Source organism: Oncorhynchus kisutch, linkage group LG15 (assembly GCF_002021735.2).
Source record: "Oncorhynchus kisutch isolate 150728-3 linkage group LG15, Okis_V2, whole genome shotgun sequence".
NCBI lineage: Eukaryota > Metazoa > Chordata > Actinopteri > Salmoniformes > Salmonidae > Oncorhynchus > Oncorhynchus kisutch.
The window spans coordinates 67487600-67509337 of NC_034188.2; the positions used below are offsets into that span (position 1 = coordinate 67487600).

At 42.1% G+C, this 21738-nt stretch overlaps 2 protein-coding genes across 7 annotated transcripts in view; one reads left to right on the plus strand and one right to left on the minus strand.

Moving 5' to 3' along the window:
* Nucleotides 1-16147, plus strand: acad8 (acyl-CoA dehydrogenase family, member 8). 3 transcript variants are annotated; one of them, XM_020503313.2, is made up of 11 exons: nt 1-143; nt 10962-11062; nt 11330-11499; nt 13042-13151; nt 13279-13355; nt 13445-13582; nt 13793-13928; nt 14097-14194; nt 14281-14433; nt 14960-15062; nt 15227-16147. In XM_020503313.2, exons 1-11 carry the CDS (start codon nt 32-34, stop codon nt 15283-15285), a joined length of 1257 nt encoding a protein of 418 aa, XP_020358902.1. In that variant the 5' UTR covers nt 1-31; the 3' UTR covers nt 15286-16147. The 3 variants fall into 3 exon arrangements, with proteins under 3 accessions (XP_020358902.1, XP_031646759.1, XP_020358903.1); XM_031790899.1 differs by lacking the exon at nt 1-143 and adding an exon at nt 518-719; XM_020503314.2 differs by lacking the exon at nt 1-143 and adding an exon at nt 1588-1606.
* Nucleotides 16032-21738, minus strand: part of esamb (endothelial cell adhesion molecule b) — a 68788-nt gene continuing 63081 nt past the window's right edge. For all 4 annotated transcript variants that reach the window (XM_020503306.2, XM_020503305.2, XM_020503307.2 and 1 more), the window contains 3 exons: nt 20115-20237; nt 19894-20020; nt 16032-19683 (listed from right to left, as the gene is read on the minus strand). In XM_020503306.2, coding sequence (XP_020358895.1) covers nt 18792-19683; nt 19894-20020; nt 20115-20237 — 1142 coding nt within the window. In that variant the 3' untranslated portion in view covers nt 16032-18791. The remainder of the gene's footprint in view (nt 19684-19893; nt 20021-20114; nt 20238-21738) is intronic.

Below are 21738 nucleotides of genomic sequence, written 5' to 3' on the forward strand. Positions count from 1 at the left end.
CAGCAGCAGCGTGATATAACCAATAACCAACATGGCCATGGGGACGTTATCTAGAGTTGTCAGACTGAGTTCATGCATCGGCAGAAGTCGGCGGTTAATATTTAACAGCACACAGAGACGAGGAATAGCTTCGTGTATTGACCGTAAGCATTTTTGGTTTCCGTTGGTAGAGTAATTCCAGACTTGCACTACTAACCATCTGACGCGTTAGCTTAGTTGGGATGAGCTGAATAGCTATCTAAACTAGCTAACGTTAGCTGAGGACTGTAACGTAAACTCACCCCATTCCGTACAAATGTGCGCAACCGCGACATTCAAACGAGGCTACAAAGAAAACTAATGGGACTATGTTGACTTCAAAATCGGGGGTGTTGAACTAGGTTTCTATTCATGCGTTGATCGACATGGTAATGGCTCTATAGTATTGGAGAAAAGTTGAAAAACGGAACCTCCGTTACATCGTGACGTGTCATGTCGTAACATACACCACGCATAAAGCAAATATTTATGTCTTACAATCTCTCTCCACCTGGTGTAGCACTTCTCTAATCGTTTAAAAACAAGAAATGGACAGTGACGGGGGTAAGGGGGGATACCTAGTCATATTTTGCGTCGTCACTGTAAGCGATCACGACTCTCAAAAAAACTGTTTACTTCTGAGGATCACTTTAGCACCGTCCTAAAAACCAGATTCAAATTCGACACAAACCTTCAAATAGGTATGTAATCACACATTATATAAACTCTTTATAGTGTTTTATTTACATTTTAGAGGCGATAAGGTGATAAGTTGGACAGATCGAGTGAGAAAAGCAATTTTCCCACACAACATCTCTCCTTACTATCAAGCATTAGTTTCGCTTCCCCACCCGCCATTTTTTTTAAAGACCCGACGGGGCTCATTGCCTGCTTGAATCATGCAGAAACGGGCAGCGTTTAGGTCATGTCACTTATTTTGTTGGAAAGGGGAGAACGTGTGCTTTACAATGGTATTGACATTACAGTTGATCTGGAAGTATTACGTTTTTTAGGCGCTAAAATAAGGTCAATTGTACGGACCAATGCGATGTACAAAATTGAGTGAGTTTACGTGTAACTGACTGCAGATAACGTTAGTGTTTTGTTTTTCATTGCCTAGTGTGCATTTTCCAGCAATGCATTCCTACTTAAGTACTAGCTAGTCATATTGACCACAGTTATTAACGACAGACAGTAACAACTAACGTTATACTACCTAAGTAGCAATGTAACCTCTGGTGGTCAAGTTGTACTCGATCCTTATTTTGAAGCCAAAGTAGTCGTGTTGATACAGTATTTAAAAAATATATTTTTATTTAATGAAACCTGAAAATATTTTATTTTACACCATTGGCATTTCATCGACCTACAAGTTTTCACTTTGTACAATTGACAGAAAAAACTTACACAAAAACAAGGCAATACATCAAATTTGTTAACATGGCCACTCATCATGTTCAGTTGCTCTGAGGGTTTCTTCCATGAAACAGGTCGTTATATCCATTCAGTCGAGTTCATTAGTCCACACACCGTAACAATGTTCCTGAAGTTGCACCAATGATGTCATACTTGATCTGGAATTGAATCTGTGAGTTGGTCTTTCTCTCCTCCAGGCTTAAGACTTAAGTTATATTTGGACGTCTTAACCATGCCCAGCACAGCTTTACGACCCTGTATTAGGTACTTGGTGAATCTGACAGTTGGGGATTTATTTTTTTACCTTTATTTTACTAGTCAGTTAAGAACAAATTCTTATTTTCAATGACGGCCTAACTGCCTGTTCAGGGGCAGAATGACAGATTTGCACCTTGTCAGCTCGGGGATTCGAACTTGCAACCTTTCGGTTACTAGTCCGAAGCTCTAACCACTAGGCTACCCTGCCGCCCCAAGAGCTAGAACTGCCAGCATCCCTGTCAGAACCCATGACGTCACCAGTTGCGTTCTCTGAGCCTGTGAAGAGAAACTCCTTGAGCATTTTGTATTTGTTGAAGCTCAGGTTGTTGCAGAAGGGCAGCACTTTCTCCAGGATCTTCTCTACTGTGCCCAGTGTCCATCTCCCCTCCTCCCTGGCCAGGACTTTAGCCTTGTAGTCTGCAGCGAACACCAACCCAAAGACCTCGTCAAAGCCCAGCTGGAACATCAACACCTCCCCTGTTCCCTCAAGTCACTCAGCTGCATGTGTAACGGATGTGAAACGGCTAGCTTAGTTAGCGGTGGTGCGCGCTAAATAGCGTTTCAATCGGTGACGTCACTTGCTCTGAGACCTTGAAGTAGTGTTTCCCCTTGCTCTGCGGCTTTTGTGGAGTGATGGGTAACGATGCTTTGTGGGTGACTGTTGTTGTGTGCAGAGGGTCCCTGGTTCGCGCCCGGGTATGGGCGAGGGGACAGTCTAAAGTTATACTGTTACATTGATGCTGTTGACCCGGATCACTGGTTGCTGCGGAAAAAGGAGGAGGTCAAAAGGGGGGTGAGTGTAACGCATGTGAAACGCTAGCTTAGTTAGCGGTGGTGTGGGCTAAATAGTGTTTCAATCGGTGACGCCACTTGCTCTGAGACCTGCAAATACGGTCTAAAGTTATACTGTTACACATGTCCACTTGGGTCCAACCATTGTGTATAGTTGGTGTTTTAGGACAATTTGTGGAAGGGCGTCATTGAAGAGTTTGCGTGAGAATAATGTTATAAGGTCTTGCAGGTCCAGTGGTCCTTCTTCTCCATTGTTGACAGCACCAAACTGCTTCTCATTGCCAACTCTTAATTTCTTCACTTTAAACGTGTCTGGTATAGGGCCCTGTTTTCTGTTCATAACTGACAAAGTAATCATTGCTGTAGCAACTTCTCGTCAAACAAGATTTTCAAATTGTTTTTGTGTTGATGTATTTTAACCATATGAATTTTGAGATTGCATGCTGGTGAACAGGCAGGCCTGCTTGAGGACAGCCACTTGATTCGTATTGGTCAGCCATGGCTCCTTTCGACCTCTCTGAGGCAGGGGTGTGTGTACTATGCCCCTGTCTTTTTTATTTCACCTTTATTTAACCAGGTAGGCCAGTTGTAAATGGGAACTTGTTCTCAACTGCGACCTGGCCAAGATAAAGCAAAGCAGTGCGACAAAAACAACAGAGTTACACATAAACAAACGTACAGTCAACAACACAATAGGAAAATCTGTATACAGTGTGTGTCAATGTAGAAGAGTAGGGAGGTAAGGCAATAAATAGGCCATGGAGGCAAAATAATTACAATTTTGCATTAATACTGGAGTGATAGATGTGCAGATGATGATGTGCAAGTAGAGATACTGGGATGCAAAAGAGCAAGAGGATAAGTAACAATATAGGAATAAGGTAGTTGGGGGTGCTATTTACAGATTGTCTGTGTACAGGAAAAGTAATCGGTAAGCTGCTCTGACAGCTGATGCTTAAAGTTAGAGAGGGAGATACGTCTCCAGCTTCATTGAATTTTGAAATTTGTTCTAGTCATTGGCAGCAGAGAACTGGAAGGAAAGACGGCCAAAGCAAATGTTGGCTTTGGGGGTGACCAGTGAAATATACCTGCTTTAGCGTGTGCTACGGGTGGGTGTTGCTATGGTGACCAGTGAGCTGAGATAAGGCGGGGCTTTACCTAGCATAGACTTATAGATGACCTGGAGCCAGTGGGTTTGGTGATAAATATGTAGTGAGGGCCAGCCAACGTGAGCATACAGGTCACAGTGGTGGGTAGTATATGGGGCTTTGCTGACAAAACTGATGGCACTGTGATAGACTACATCCAGTTTACTGAGTAGAGTGTTGGAGGCTATTTTGTAAATGACATCGCCGAAGTCAAGGATCGGTAGGATAGTCAGTTTTACGAGGGTACGTTTGGCAGCATGCGTGAAGGAGGCTTTGTTGCGAAATAGTAAGCCGATTCTAGATTTAATTTAGGATTGGAGATGCTTAATGTGACTCTGGAAGGAGAGTTTACAGTCTAACCAGACACCTAGGTATTTGTAGTTTTCTACATATTCTAAGTCAGAACCGTCCAGAGTAGTGATGCTAGTCAGGTGGGACGGTGCGGGCAGAAATCGGTTGAAGAGCATGCACTTAGTTTTACTTGCATTTAAAAGCAGTTGGAGGCCTCGGAAGGAGTTTTGTATGGCATTGAAGCTTGTTTTGAGGTTTGTTAGCACAGTGTCCAAAGAAGGGCCAGATGTATACAGAATGGTGTCGTCTGGGTAGAGGTGGATCAGAGAATCACCAGCAACAAGAGTGACATCATTGATATACAGTGGGGCAAAAAAGTATTTAGTCAGCCACCAATTGTGCAAGTTCGCCCACTTAAAAAGATGAGAGGCCTGTAATTTTCATCATAGGTACACTTCAACTATGACAGACAAAATGAGGGAAAAAAATCCAGAAAATCACATTTTAGGATTTTTAATGAATTTATTTGCAAATTATGGTGGAAAATAAGTATTTGGTCAATAACAAACAAGCAAGATTTCTGGCTCTCACAGACCTGTAACTTCTTCTTTAAGAGGCTCCTCTGGCCTCCACTCGTTACCTGTATTAATGGCACATGTTTGAACTTGTTATCAGTATAAAAGACACCTGTCCACAACCTCAAACAGTCACACTCCAAACTCTACTATGGCCAAGACCAAAGGACACCAGAAACAAAATTGTAGGCCTGCACCAGGCTGGGAAGACTGAATCTGCAATAGGTAAGCAGCTTGGTTTGAAGAAATCAACTGTGGGAGCAATTATTAGGAAATGGAAGACATACAAGACCACTAATAATCTCCCTCGATCTGGGGCACGCAAGATCTCACAAGAACGGTGAGCAAAAATCCCAGAACCAGATGGGGGGGACCTAGTGAATGACCTGCAGAGAGCTGGGACCAAAGTAACAAAGCCTACCATCAGTAACACACTACGCCGCCAGGGACTCAAATCCTGCAGTGCCAGACGTGTCCCCCTGCTTAAGCCAGTACATGTCCAGGCCCGTCTGAAGTTTGCTAGAGAGCATTTGGATGATCCAGAAGAAGATTGGGAGAATGTCATATGGTCAGATGAAACCAAAATATAACTTTTTGGTAAAAACTCAACTCGTCGTGTTTGGACGACAAAGAATCCTGAGTTGCATCCAAAGAACACCATACCTACTGTGAAGCATGGGGGTGGAAACATCATGCTTTGGGGCTGTTTTTCTGCAAAGGGACCAGGACGACTGATCCGTGTAAAGGAAAGAATGAATGGGGCCATGTATCGTGAGATTTTGAGTGAAAACCTCCTATCAGCAAGGGCATTGAAGATGAAACGTGGCTGGGTCTTTCAGCATGACAATGATCCCAAACACACTGCCCGGGCAACGAAGGAGTGGCTTCGTAAGAAGCATTTCAAGGTCCTGGAGTGGCCTAGCCAGTCTCCAGATCTCAACCCCATAGAAAATCTTTGGAGGGAGTTGAAAGTCCGTGTTGCCCAGCAACAGCCCCAAAACATCACTCCTCTAGAGGAGATCTGCATGGAGGAATGGGCCAAAATACCAGCAACAGTGTGTGAAAACCTTGTGAAGACTTACAGAAAACATTTGACCTCTGTCATTGCCAACAAAGGGCATATAACAAAGTATTGAGACACTTTTGTTATTGACCAAATACTTATTGTCCACCATAATTTGCAAATAAATTCATTAAAAATCCTACAATGTGATTTTCTGGATTTTATTTTCTCATTTTGTCTGTCATAGTTGAAGTGTACCTATGATGAAAATTACAGGCCTCATCTTTTTAAGTGGGAGAACTTTCACAATTGGTGGCTGACTAAATACTTTTTTGCCCCACTGTATATAGAGAAAAGAGTCGGCCTCGAATTTAACCCTGTGGCACACCCATAGACTGCTATAGGTCCTGTCAACAGGCCCTCTGATTTGACACACTGAACTCTTTGAGAAATAGTTGGTGAAACCAGGCGAGGCAGTAATTTGAGAAGCATTCTTGAGGTGGGCTTCAGTCCCAGGGTTGCCATCTACAGCTAAAAAACAAAACAAAAATTCAGCAAGAGAGGAGTTGCTACATTTATACAATAAAACCTTTTTCCATAACGTTATTGAGCCAATTAAGAAGGAATATCGTAGTAAGTTTTATAATGACGTTTGAAGCAAAATTTGTAATAATAATTAGAGGTCGACCGATTTATGATTTTTCAACACCAATACCGATTATTGGAGGACCAAAAAAGCCGATGCCGATTAATCGGGCGATTAAAAAAATATATAAAAAAATAAAAATAAAAATAAACATTTATTTGTAATAATGACAATTCCAACAATACTGAATGAACACTTATTTTAACTTAATATAATACATCAATAAAATCAATTTAGCCTCAAATAAATAATGAAACATGTCCAATTTGGTTTAAATAATGCAACAACCAAGTGTTGGAGAAGAAAGTAAAAGTGCAATATGTGCCATGTAAGAAAGCTAACGTTTAAGTTCCTTGCTCAGAACATGAGAACATATGAAAGCTGGTGGTTCCTTTTAACATGAGTCTTCAATATTCCCAGGTAAGAAGTTTTCGGTTGTAGTTATTATAGCAATTATAGGACTATTTCCCTCTATACCATTTGCATTTCATTAACCTTTGACTATTGAATGTTCTTATAGGAACTTTAGTATTGCCAGTGTAACAGTATAGCTTCCGTCCCTCTCCTCGCTCCTCCCTGGGCTTGAACCAGGAACACAACGACAACAGCCACCCTCGAAGCAGCGTTACCCATGCAGAGCAAGGGAAACAACCACTGCAAGTCTCGGAGCGAATGACGTTTGAAATGCTATTAGCGCGCTAACTAGCCAGCCATTTCACTTCGGTTACACCAGCCTCATCTCGGGAGTTGATAGGCTTGAAGTCATAAACAGCGCAATGCTTGACGCACAACAAAGAGCTGCTGGCAAAATGCACGAAAGTGCTGTTTGAATTAATGTTTACGCGCCTGCTTCTGCCTACCACCGCTGAGTCAGATACTTAGATACTTGTATGCTCAGTCAGATTATACGCAACGCAGAACACGCTAGATAATATCTAGTAATATCATGACCCATGTGTAGTTAACTATTAATTATGATTGATTGATTTTTATAAGATAAGTTTAATGCTAGCTAGCAACTTAACTTGGCTTACTGCATTCGCGTAACAGGCAGTCTCCTTGTGGAGTGCAACAAGAGGCAGGTCGTTATTGCGTTGGACAAGTTAATTGTAAGGTTGCAAGTTTGGATCCACCGAGCTGACAAGGTCTGTCGTTCTGCCCCTGAACGAGGCAGTTACCCACCGTTCCTAGGCCGTCATTGAAAATAAGAATGTGTTCTTAACTGACTTGCCTAGTTAAATAAAGATGAGATAAAGGTGTAAAAAAAACTGCAAAATCGGTTTCCAATCATAATGAAAACTTGAAATTGGCCCCAATTAATCGGCCATTCCGATTAATAGGTCGACCACTAATAATAATTATTGGGAGCTATGTATGACATGACAATTTGAAAAATAAATATTTTTTTATCAATGGATGTCGATTTAACTCATTTGACTGCTATGATAAGGCACAAGGTGGAATGGTATATGGCCAATATACCATGGGCTGTTCTTAAGCATGACCCTACACGGAGTGCTTGGATACATTTGTTAGCCATGGTATATTGGCCGTATACCACAAACCCCTGGGGTTCGTTAATTGCTATTAAACTGGTTACCATAATTTTTTGTCATACCCGTGGTAGATGGTCTGATATACACTGCTCAAAAAATAAAGGGAACACTAAAATAACACATCCTAGATCTGAATGAATGAAATATTCTTATTAAATACTTTTTTCTTTACATAGTTGAATGTGCTGACAAATCACACAAATGATCAATGGAAATCAAATTTATCAACCCATGGAGGTCTGGATTTGGAGTCACACTCAAAATTAAAGTGGAAAACCACACTACTGGCTGATCCAACTTTGATGTAATGTCCTTTAAAACAAGTCAAAATGAGGCTCAGTAGTGTGTGTGGCCTCCACGTGCCTGTATGACTTCCCTACAACGCCTGGGCATGCTCCTGATGAGGTGGCGGATGGTCTCCTGAGGGATCTCCTCCCAGACCTGGACTAAAGCATCAGCGAGACATGATGTCCCAGATGTGCTCAATTGGATTCAGGTCTGGGGAATGGGCGGGCCAGTCCATAGCATCAATGCCTTCCTCTTGCAGGAACTGCTGACACACTCCAGCCACATGAGGTCTAGCATTGTCTTGCATTAGAAGGAACCCAGGGCCAACCGCACCAGCATATGGTCTCCCAAGGGGTCTGAGGATCTCATCTCGGTATCTAATGGCAGTCGGGCTACCTCTGGCGAGCACATGGAGGGCTGTGCGGCCCCCCAAAGAAATGCCACCCCACACCATGACTGACCCATCGCCAAACCGGTCATGCTGGAGGATGTTGCAGGCAGCAGAATGTTCTCCACGGCGTCTCCAGACTGTCACGTGCTCAGTGTGAACCTGCTTTCATCTGTGAAGAGCATAGGGCGCCAGTGGCGAATTTGCCAATCTTGGTGTTCTCTGGCAAATGCCAAACGTCCTGCACGGTGTTGGGCTGTAAGAACAACCCCCACCTGTGGACGTCGGGCCCTCATACCACCCTCATGGAGTCTGTTTCTTACCGTTTGAGCAGATACATGCACATTTGTGGCCTGCTGGAGGTCATTTTGCAGGGCTCTGGCAGTGCTCCTCCTGCTCCTCCTTGCACAAAGGCGGAGGTAGCGGTCCTGCTGCTGGGTTGTTGCCCTCCTACGGCCTCCTCCACGTCTCCTGATGTACTGGCCTGTCTCCTGGTAGCGCCTCCATGCTCTGGACACTACGCTGACAGACACAGCAAACCTTCTTGCCACAGCTCGCATTGATGTGCCATCCTGGATGAGCTGCACTACCTGAGCCACTTGTGTGAGTTGTAGACTCCGTCTCATGCTACCACTAGAGTGAATGCACCGTCAGCATTCAAAAGTGACCAAAACATCAGCCAGGAAGCATAGGAACTGAGAAGTGGTCTGTGGTTATCACCTGCAGAACCACTCCTTTATTGGGGGTGTCTTGCTAATTGCCTATAATTTCCACCTGTTGTCTATTCCATTTGCACAACAGCATGTGAAATTTATTGTCAATCTCTGTTGCTTCCTAAGTGGACAGTTTGATTTCACAGAAGTGTGATTGACTTGGAGTTGCATTGTGTTGTTTAAGTGTTCCCTTTATTTTTTTTGAGCAGTGTGTGTGTGTGTGTATATATATTATACTGAATATGCTTGTCAACAACAGCCAATGTATATATTTTTTTAATTTTCACCTGTAGCCTAATCAGACTACTGTTAACATCAATCTAATGTGTTCTAACAACTGATCGGCAGTTGCGATAGAGCTTTGATAACTTCCAATTTAATTAACTAAACATGTCCATTAATAATTGGTTTGCCAGCTCCAGGTAGGCTACACAAGTGGCACATTAATTTGCAATGCCCCCAGTGATATTGTCATTTTGACATATTTCTTGTATCAAATAGTAGCCGATAGTGGCATATATATTAATAGGCTACTTTATGGCCAACAGAGGCACATTTATAATTCTCCACATTTAATGTCAGTTTCATTGAGGCCATTGAGGCCCATTCTAAATATATCACAGACAGTGTCACTAGCAAAGCACCATCACACCACCACCTCCATGCTTCACGGTGGGAACCACACATGCTGAGTAGGAGAATGGATGATCTCACAGTGACATGCCGGTTGAAACCAAAAATCTCAAATGTGGACTCGTCAGACCAAATTACAGATTTCCACCTGTCTAATGTCCATTGCTCGTGTTTCTTGGCCCAAGCAAGTCTCTTCTTATGGTGTCCTTTAGTAGTGGTTTCTTTGCAGCAATTCGACCATGAAGGCGTGATTCACCCAGTCTCCTCTGAACAGTTGATGTTGAGATGTGTCAGTTCAAGTAACAATGAAGCATTTATTTGGGCTGCAATTTCTGAGGCTGGTAACTCTAATGAACGCATCTTCTGCAGCAGAGGTAACGCATCTTCTGCAGCAGATGTAACCTTCATGTCTTAAAGTAATGATGGACTGTCATTTCTCTTTGCTTTATTCAGCTGTTCTCGCCATAATATGGACTTTGTCTTTAACCAAATAGGGCTATCTTCTGTATACCACCCCTACCTTGTCACAACAGAACTGATTGGCTCAAATGCATTAAGAAGGAAAGAAATTCCAAAAATACATATAACAAGGCAAACCTGTTAATTGAAATGCATTCCAGGTGACTACCTCATGAAGCTGGTTGAGAGAATGCCAAGACTGCGCAAAGCTGTCAAGGCAAAGGGTGGCTACTTTGAAGAGTGTCAAATATAAAATATATTTAGATTTGTTTAACACTTTTAGGTTACTACATGATTCCATATGTGTTATTTCATAGTTTTGTCATCACTATTATTCTACAAGGTCAAAAATATTAAAAATAAAGAAACTCTTGAATGAGTAGGTGTGTCCAAACTTTTTACTGGTACTGTATAAACCTTCAAGAGAAATACCATGGTGGCTGCAGTGCAACTTAGAAATAGCCCAAAAACCTGCAACCTTCTAACAATACATTTTCACATGCGAGATCGTTTTCAAAGTAGCCCAATTTGGCCAGAACATGGCAACACTGTTCTGGCCTGACCTACGTTGAGTTGGATGGATGTAAAAAAAAAAAAAAAAAAGGGCATGTGTCATGTTCAATGGTTTTTTGAACTTTTTCACATGAAGAGAAATAGTATGTTTAAAAGGATTCTGGTCATTTTTACCTTACTCTACAGTATTATCATTGTCTTATACCACTAGGCTTTATTCAGTATGTGCCATGCGTGACACTATTCTTAACTCCCTCCTTGCAGCTGCTCATGGCCTCAGCGATGAACAGAAGGAGTTTCAGAAGATGGCCTTTGACTTCGCAGCCCATGAAATGTCTCCACACATGGCCGAGTGGGATGAAAAGGTACTAACTACTGTGCAGTGCAGCTTGTTTAGCTAGATTTTTGAGCCACTTTAAAATCGGACTCCCTTTCAACCCATCCATGTCAATGGAAGAAATGGAACAGTATCAAACATATGGAAACTACGTTTGACTCCTTTGCATCAATGCCATTCCAATGAGCCTGACTTCCTACAGCTCCTCCCACCAGCCTCCTCTGCAATCACTCATCCCCTTTTTGTGTAAGGGCATTTGTTTGAACGTAAAAAGCAAATATTTTTTATTGTTCAGGAAATCTTCCCGGTGGAGACCATGCGAAAGGCTGCCCAGCTGGGGTTTGGGGGGATCTATGTACAGCCGGAGGTCGGGGGATCTGGCCTGTCTCGCCTGGACACCTCGGTCATCTTTGAGGCGTTATCGACAGGCTGTGTCAGCACCACAGCCTACATCAGCATTCATAAGTAAGGCCTGGCCAATGCCAGCAATCACCACAACATTCAACCTCTCTAAAGGGTCTGCTCAATAGACCCCTGCTTTAAATTAATATCTAGTCAATTGCCTATAGGGGATTTTTGGTTATGATTACGATGATTAGGATTCAGATTTTTCAACGCCGATACCAATTATTGGAGGACCAAAAAAAGCCAATACCGATTGATCAGCCGATTTTATATTTGATTTATTTATATATATATATTTATGACAATTACAACAATACTGAATGAACACTTATTTTAACTTATTATAATACATAAATAATAACATGCTCAATTTGGTTTAAATAATGCAAAAACAGTGTTGGAGAAGAAAGTAAAAGTGCAATATGTGCCATGTAAAAAAGCTAACGTTTAAGTTCCTTGCTCAGAACATGAGAACATACAGTGGGGCAAAAAAGTATTTAGTCAGCCACCAATTGTGCAAGTTCTCCCACTTAAAAAGATGAGGCCTAATTTGCAAATAAATTAATTAAAAATCCTACAATGTGATTGTCTGGATTTTTTTTCTCATTTTGTCTGTCATAGTTGAAGTGTACCTATGATGAAAATTACAGGCCTCATCTTTTTCAGTGGGAGAACTTGCACAATTGGTGGCTGACTAAATACTTTTTTGCCCCACTGTATGAAAGCTGGTGGTTCAATATTCCCAGTTAGGTTTTAGGTTGTAGTTATTATAGGACTATTTCTCTCTACACCATTTGTATTTCATATACCTTTGACTATTGGATGTTCTAATAGCCACTTTAGTATTGCCAGCCTAATCTCAGGAGTTGATGGGCTTGAAGTCATAAACAACGCTGTGAAGCAAGCATTGCTAAGAGCTGCCGGCAAACGCTCAGTCAGACTGCTCTATCAAATCATAGACTTAATTATAATATAATAAACACAAATACGAGCCGTTGGCCATTAATATGGTCAAATCCGGAAACGATCATTTCGAAAACAAAACGTTTATTCTTTCAGTGAAATACGGAACCGTTCCGTATTTTATCGAACGCAAGTGACACAATTTCCCTAGTTAATATTGCCTGCTAACATGAATTTCTTTTAACTAAATATACAGGTTTAAAAAATATACTTCTGTGTATTGATTTTAAGGCATTGATGTTTATGGTTAGGTACATTCGTGCAACGATTGTGCTTTTTTTTTCGCGAATGCGCTTAAATCATCCCCCGTTTTGGTGAAGTAGGCTGTGATTCGATGATAAATTAACAGGCACCGCATTGATTATATGCAACGCAGGACAAGCTAGTTAACCAAGTAATATCATCAACCATGTGTAGTTAACTAGTGATTGTGAAGATGGATTGTTTTCATAAGATAAGTTTAATACTAGCTAGCAACTTACCATGGCTCCTTGCTGCACTCGTGTAACAGGTGGTCACCCTGCCATGCAGTTTCCTTGTGGAATGCAATGTAATGGGCGTCCAAAAAGGCCAATTTACTGATTTGTTATGAAAACTTGAGTATGGGGTGTTCATTAATGGATGCTCATTTCTGTGCAGCATGTGTAACTGGATGATTGACACCTTCGGCAACACCGAGCAGAGGGAGAAGTTCTGCCCTGAGCTTTGTACTATGGACAAGTTTGCCTCTTATTGTCTCACTGAACCAGGTTGGTATTTTGTCTTCATCTTTCTAGTATATGATAGTGTGTCATGCATTGACACCATGAACCTGTGTAATGTGGTTATGAAGTAGTTTTATTTCTGAATCTTTTTGAATCTCATTTCACGTTTCAGGCAGTGGCAGTGATGCTGCTTCGTTACTCACTACTGCAAAGTTGGAAGGAGACCATTATATCCTCAATGGTTCCAAGGTACTGTTTTTAATTCATCTCCATACTATAGCTGATCGAATAAATTGTGACATAAAGTGGAAGTTCCTGTCTCACTCTGTATACTGCAGGCCTTCATCAGTGGAGGAGGAGACACAGACGTGTACATAGTAATGTGTCGGACGGGAGGGAAAGGTCCTAAGGGGATCTCCTGTGTGGTGGTGGAGAAAGACACTCCAGGACTCAGCTTTGGCAAGAAGGAGAAGAAGGTAGCTGGCATTTGATTGATGTTGGTATTGTCTTAAATTGGTAATTTTGAATACAATCATTGTCTTAAACTGTAAAGCAGGAACCTACAAACCTACATGGTCTGTAGACATGAGGACATTAACTAAGTGAAGCCATGTCCACCAGGGGCCATAGTTGAGTCCCTGAGGGATGCAGTGATTTTTCAACTGAGGCCTCTCCTCTCTCTCCAGGTGGGATGGAACTCTCAGCCAACTAGAGCAGTGATCTTAGAGGACTGCCACGTCCCAGTGACCAATCGGCTGGGTCAGGAGGGACAGGGCTTCAACATTGCTATGAGAGGCCTGAACGGGGGCAGGATCAATATTGGTGAGATGGCACCAGATTTACCTTTTGTTTCAATGGTTTATTTGATGGCCATCTATATATTTTTCTCAAGTCATTTTTGCTTAACCCATTTTATTCACAGGTTTTGAAAACACAACCAATGCTCAGGTGTCAGCTACATTAACTTACATTGGGTTTATCTGCCTGCAGCCTCTTGTTCTCTTGGGGCGGCCCATGCATGTGTACAGCTGGCGAGAGATCACCTGCTAGTACGCAAGCAGTTTGGAGAGGCTCTCTCCAACAACCAGGTAAGCATCCCATCAAGTCTACAGCTTTGAATTGGGAAAGACCTTTAGTAATCAATAGGATATTTGATTCTGGGTTCCTTCTGTAGTTCCTGCAGTTTAAGTTGGCAGAGATGGCAACCAAGCTAGTGGCATCACGTCTGTTGCTACGCGAGGCTGCCGTGGCACTGCAGGAGAGCAGGTCTGACGCTGTGTCCCTCTGCTCCATGGCCAAACTCTTTGTCACTGACGAGTGCTTCAACGTGAGTCAATATTCTCTCTTAAAATGGTTCTTATGAAAATACTTGAGTATTTACTGTAAAACCCTCCATTAGCCTGGGTGTGTATTTGCTTAAACTGCAGCAGACTTGTTTTGAAATGCAAGGTTGAAATGCAGTGAAATTCCACTGCAGCAGACTTGTTTTGACATGCAAGGTTGAAATGCAGTGAAATTCCACTGCAGACGACTTGTTTTGACATGCAAGGTTGAAATGCAGTGAAATTCCACTGCAGCAGACTTGTTTTGACATGCAAGGTTGAAATGCAGTGAAATTCCACTGCAGCAGACAATTAATTAGACTTTTTTTGGGACCCAGAGCTTATTATAGGCCAGTGTTTATTTGCTAAAATGTGAAACAATGCCCGGCCATTAAGAGACCAATGCTTGGAGACTCAACATTGAATGGACATTTTACAGTAAGTGGTCTCCTTTTGCACACTGGTAATGATGTAGTCTATCAGATGTAGCTGGACAGCTCTCACACACACAGGTATCTCTGCAATCAACAGATCTGTAACCAGGCACTCCAGATGCATGGTGGATACGGTTACCTCAAAGACTACGCTGTTCAACAGTTTGTCCGGGACATCAGAGTACACCAGATACTGGAGGGTATGTATACACCTTGCTTACCATGATAAAACTGTCCTTCTGAAATTCTGCTTTGTAACAGGTGGTTCAGTATTTGAATGGTAACGCACATCTCTTTATAAAATTAGGTACGGTTGTTGCACTGACAAATTACTGACGTTTTAGCCTTTTATATTTCCTTTCAGGAACAAATGAAGTGATGCGGATGATAATTGCCAGAAGTTTACTGTCAGAGTCTGGATAAATGTAATGCCATGGGCCATCCAAAATGGACTTTCTCCTGTCTTGAAGGGGTGGTGGAGGCATTTGACTGTATCCCTCAAGTGTCTATTTAAAGGGGGAAAATACTATAGCAGTTTTGTTTGAGATTGTAAACAGGACAGGAGGACCTAAATAATGTTATGTAAACATGTGATTTAAGTAAGTTACTCATTGAGAGATACAGTATGGAAGTGGAACCATGTTATAAATGTAATATTTCTCCATGCTGTATTTTGTGGTTAAGTATTGGGGTGAAGCGTTTTGGTTGTCTTGCAATAAAAAAACTATACATTTTTTTACCTTTAACTAGGCAAGTCAGTTAAGAACAAAATCTTATTTTCAATGAGAGGGGTTTAACTGTCTGTTCAGGGGCAGAACGACATTTTTACCTTGACAGCTTGGGGATTTGAACTTGCAGTTACTAGTCCAACGCTCTAACCACGAGGCTACCCTTGCCGCCCCAGATGGTTAGTTTGATATCGTGTATTCAGTTATGATAACATTTGAAACAGGAGCAAGTTTGGTGCTCATGATAATTCCAGTTGAATCCTAAAGCAAATGTATGTAGGCGGGTTGGATAACTGTAAAGTTTCATGTATGGTGTGTACTATAATATTTGGTGCTCAAATGTGACTGGATTGTCAGTCATTTACTCAATAAAACTGACAGCACTAGATAAGTTTAAATGTGAATTTTCTCAGCTGTGGTACTACATTACGATGAACCATGTTTAAAGTGTTAAAACGGCTGCATTGGACCTTTTATCAAATTATTTCTGGGTAACAATTATGTACCTGTGATGGAAATTCTTGTTCGATGCAACAAAAAAAAGCTCTTACACTGAATGGCAATGATCAATTTCACAGTATTATTCCAACCTCAGAACAGGAAAATCACATAACTCAAAGGCCCAGTGCAGTCAAGGGAAGAATATTTAAAGCCCAGAAATCTCAGCCATTGAACAAACACAGCCTAGCATTATCAATGAATTATACATTCCAACTACCTATTTAAGATGAATATATTCTCAGTATACATGAATGTGATAAAACCACAATATTTTCTTATTAGATACATGTACAAGTATGGCTCAATGCTTTAAACATTTCTAGTATTGAAATTCTATAAAATACCTGGATAGAGCATGTATGGCAGGTTTTACTGGAGTTGTAACAACTCAACATGAACAGTTGGCCTGAAAAGAAGACTGTGTCAAGGAGGACTAAGGGAGTGTGCTTTACTGTATATCAGGTATTTGCGTGTGTGTGAAGTTAAATGTTGAACCCATCACTATGGGAAGTGAAGTGCGTTCTCGAACATATGCTCTCCAGACAACACCTCCCTTATCAATAACTGGCATAACAATTTTACACAATGTATAAGTGAAACCTGTCAAATACAGTGCATTTGGAAAGCATTCATACCTCGACTTTTTCCACATTTTGTTATGTTAGCCTTATTCTAAAATAGATATTGTCGTCCCCCCCCCCCCAAATATCAATCTACATACAAAAACAGATGTTTGCAAATGTATAAAAAATAAAATAAAAAAATAACACATTTATATAAGTATTCAGACCCTTTACTCAGTACTTTGTTGAAGCACCTTTGGCAGCGATTACAGCCTAGAGTCTTCTTGGGTATGAAGCTACAAGCTTGGCACAATTGTATTTGGGGAGTTTCTCCCATTCTTGTATGCAGATCCTCTTAAACTCTCATGTTGGATGGGAGCTCTGGAGGTTTTCATCAAGGATCTATGTACTTTGCTCTGTTCATCTATCCCTTGATCCTGACTAGTTTCCCAGTCCCTGCCACTGAAAAACATCCCCACATCATGCTGCAATGACCATCCTACACCGTAGGGATGGTGCCAGGTTTCCTCCATACGTGACGCTTGGCATTCAGGCCAAATATTTCAATCATGGTTTCAGAGAATCTGGTTTCTAATGGTCTGAGAGTCTTTAGGTACCTTTTGGCAAACTCCAAGTGGGCTGTTTTGCCTTTCACTGAAGAGTGGCTTCCGTCTGGCCACTCCACCATAAAGGCCTTATTGGTGGAGTGCTGCAGATGGGAGAACCTTCCAGAAGGACAACCATCTCCACAGAGGAACTCTGGAGCTTTGTCAGGGTGACCATCGGGTTCTTGGACACCTCCCTGACCAAGGCCGTTCTCCCCCTGCTTGCTCAGTTTGGCCAGGCGGCCAGCTCTAGGAAAAGTCTTGGTGATTCCAAACTTCTTCCATTTAAGAATGATGGGGACCTTCAATGCTGCAGAAATGTTTTTTTGTACCTACCCTTCCTCAGATCTGGCTCAACACACTCCTGTCTCAGAGCTCGAAGGACAATTCCTTCGACCTCATGGCTTGGTTTTTGCTCTGACATGCACTGTGAGACCTTATAAAGACAGGTGTGTGCCTTTCCAAATCATGTCCAATCAATTGAATTTACCACATGTAATCATGTTGTAGAAACATCTTAAGAATGATCAATGGAAACATGATGGAACCTGAGCTCAATTTAGGGTCTCATAGCAAAGGGTCTGAGTACTTAAGGTATTTATGTAAAAAAAATGTATATACATTTGCAAAAATTTCAAAAAACCTGTTTGCGTTGTCATTATGGGGTTTTGTGTGTAGATTGATGAGGATACATTAGAATAAGGCTGTAACATAAAATGTGGAAAAGTCTGAATACTTTCCAAATGCACTGCATCTCGATTCAACGTCTTCGCAAACAACTTGCTAAAAAAAGGTGTTTTAGAGAATCAATAAGCCCCCGAGGGGGGGGGGGGGGGTATATGGTCAATATCCCAAGGCTAAGGGCTGTTCTTATGCAAGCTGCAAAGTGCCTGGATATGGCCCTTAGCCATGGTATATTGGCCATATACCACAAACCCCCAAGGTGTCTTATTCCTATTATAAATTGGTTACCAACGTAATTAGAGCAGTAAAAAGAAATACGGCCTGATATACCACGGCTGCCAGCCAATCAGCATTCAGGGCTCGAACCACCCAGTTTATAAAAGGCCTTAAAGAATATAGAATAGGCCTGGTCTTAACCTTAAAGAATATAGAATAGGCCTGGTCTTAACCTTAAAGAATATAGAATAGGCCTGGTCTTAACCTTAAAGAATATAGAATAGGCCTGGTCTTAACCTTAAAGAATCTAGAATAGGCCTCGTCTTAACCTTAAAGAATCTGAGCATGGCAAATAAAAGCAAAAACATTTATTTAGCAAAAAATATTTGAAAACAGCTAAAAGAATAAAAACAAATCAATTAAGTCTTTGAACTTGTGCAGACTTGAATACAGGAGATTCCACAAGTGTCTTCGTCAGCATGAGCTCTTCTTTCTACTCCGAACATCATTTTGAACGATCACCAAAAAATTCCAAGCAAATCCATCTCTACTCTGCAATCTTCCTTTGAGGAAGTCTTTATCCATTTGCTTCAGTTTGTGTTCAGTAGTGAAACGGGAGACCCTCCAGTGGGCTATACCAGTGATCCAGCCTGGCTCTGAGCGGGCACCATGACGGGCACAGCCCCCATACAGGCCAGGGTGGTGGAGCTGATGGGCGAGGTGAGAGGGCGTGGTACCTGGGGCTGGGCCCTCTCAGTCTTGTCGGGGTCTGTGACCATGTGGCCAGGTGGGGAATGGGATCGAGGTGGGGCACCGTTAGAACTGGAGGATCTGCTGTGTCCATAGTGAGGCATGCTACTGATGCTGGGGGGTCGGCTGTGGTTGGAACTGGGGGGTTGGCTGTGCCTGTGTGGAGAGCTGCCACTGATATGGTTCAAGCTTGGTTGTCTGCTGTGCCCATGTGGAGAGAGGGCGCCGATATTGTTAGAACTTGGGGGTCGACTGTGCCCCTGGGGGGAGGGGGCACCAATGTTGTTAGAACTATGGGGTCTGCTGTACCCATGTGGAGAGGTGACACCAACATGGTTAAAACTGGGTGGTTGACTGAACCCATGGGGAGGAGTGTCAACAATGATACTAGTGCTGAGGAGCCGGGTGTGGCCAGGGGGTGGAGTCCCACTGATGTGGTTAGAACTGGGGGGTCGACTGTACCCTTGTGGATAGGTGGCATCAATGTTGTTAGCAACACAGAGGGGTCTGGTGTGCCTGGGTGGAAGTGTGCCACTGATGTACCCTGGGAGGCCCTGCAGGGGGTTGAGCTCTCCAGGCCGAAGGCGGTAGGCGTTGAGCACAGAGCCTGTGTCAGAGGCCGGTGCAGTGGGGTGGGGGAAGTTTTTGAGCTGCTGGGGGTCTCCCGGATGGGGGCTAGTGGCTATGGATGACAGCGTGCCATTTTTGGAGATGATGTCTGAGCCTGTGCCACTCTTTGCCCAGGAAACACGCTTGGGTGCCTGGGCATCCTCCCTGTGATGGATAGACAGACAGCCAGCTAATGAGAAAACACCAACCAAGATCATATCACATGCTACACACATCCTCCAACCATGAACCTGCAGAAATTGAATTAGAACACCTGCATTGTCCACGGTAAAGTCCTAGTAGTTGTACATCCCGTGGTGTTTAACAACTGCACCTGATTTTCTGATAACACACACACAGAAAAAAAAATCTCACTTGATATCATTGGCTATCTCCTCTTCGTGGTCTCTCCTCCTCAGCATGAAGATGAGGAAGAGTATGATGGCTACCAGTCCCACGATGGACCCCAGAGTAGCAGCAGCAATCGCTCCAGAATTAGAGGCTGTGGAAGAGGACACACAGAGGCTTCAAACAGGAAACATTAGCAGTCTGTATGTACTAATATGAGAATGTGTGTGTTACTTTCCTACACGTACAGGTGAAGACCTCCAGGTTGATAGAGCAAGTGTCAGAACCGGCAGTGTTGCTAGCTCGGCACACATATTTCCCTGACATGCTCTTAGTGAGGTTACTCAACCTGAGGGTACCTTGCCTCTCATCTGAAAGAGAAAGACAGTGTTACACTCTTGCCTCTACAGTACATGAATATGTTGATGTACAGTGCACAAAACGTTATACACCTTTCAAACACACTCTCAATCTACAGTAATGTAGACAGTTACACTAGGTAACACAAGGGTAGCTACAGTATGTATACAAATATAATTAGACCATACACTCTACCAAGTGCAATACTCTCTTGGTTCCGAAACTATAAGTATTGAGGGGTATCCTGGTCCGAGGGAGTCACATCCCACTGGGCAAAGACGTCAATTCAATGTCTATTCCACATTGGATCAACATAATTTCACTGAAATAACATGGAAACAATGTTGAGTCAACTTGTATGTGCCCAGTGGGATGGGCTGTTCTTTATACCAGTATAGATCCTCTTTGATGATATCTCTCTTTTCTGTCCCGGGGATAAATAATGTGGTTATATGGAGAGACTTCACTAGCGAATGGTTAAACACCAGACAAAGAATCTCCACAATGATGAATCAGAACCTGTGGCTTTTCACAACTGGACTAAGTTTACATAATCCTAGTTGCTGTGGTCCACTTGTCATAGCTGGCATGGGGATGCTCTATTGTAAATATGTAACACTGGGGATACTAGAGAATAATAAACATATGTGGGGCAGGTCTTATCAAGCAAATCCTCTCAAAATCCGATTGGAAACGTCACAAGAGAATAATTTTATCCGATGTGTTTCCAAATCAAATCAAATTGTATTTGCCAAATGCTTCATAAAAAAACAGGTGAAGACTAACAGTGAAATGCTTACTTACAGGCCCTTTCCAACAACGCAGAGAGAAAAATAGAAAAATAAATAGAAAGATAATAACACAAGGAATAAATACACAACGATAACTACAGCGCATTGCAAAAGTATTCATCCCCCTGGGCTTTTTTCCTATTTTGTTGCATTACAACCTGCAATTTAAATGTATTTTTATTTGGATTTCATGTAATGGACATACACAAAATAGTCCAAATTGGTGAAGTAAAAAATAATAATAATTTCAAAATATTCGAAAACAATAAGCTACGGAAAAGTGGGGGGTGAATATGTATTCACCCCCTAAATAAGATCTGGTGCAACCAATACCTTCAGAAGACACATATTTCTTTATATAAAGTCCACTGTGTGCAAGCTAAGTGTCACATGATCTCAGTATGCAGGTGGGGAGAACAAGTATTTGATACACTGCCGATTTTGCAGGTTTTCCTACTTACAAAGCATGTAGAGGTCTGTAATTTTTATCATATGTACACTTCAACTGTGAGACGGAATCTAAAACAACAATCCAGAAAATCACATTGTATGATTAAGTAATTAAGTTGTATTTTATTGCATGACATAAGTATTTGATCACCTACCAACCAGGAAGAATTCCAGCTCTCACAGACCTGTTAAGTCTTTCTTTAAGAAGCCCTCCTGTTCTCCATTCATTACCTGTATTAACTGCACCTGTATAAAAGACACCTATCCACAC

What these genes read in the sequence shown, in the direction of transcription:
- acad8 (XM_020503313.2), top strand. Translation starts at nt 32, where the DNA reads ATGGCCATGGGGACGTTATCTAGAGTTGTCAGACTGAGTTCATGCATC. An exon ending in GCCTACATCAGCATTCATAA is followed by an intron (nt 11,500 to 13,041) that starts GTAAGGCCTGGC and finishes ATTTCTGTGCAG; the next exon opens with CATGTGTAACTGGATGATTG. An exon ending in AGGCTCTCTCCAACAACCAG is followed by an intron (nt 14,195 to 14,280) that starts GTAAGCATCCCA and finishes TTCCTTCTGTAG; the next exon opens with TTCCTGCAGTTTAAGTTGGC.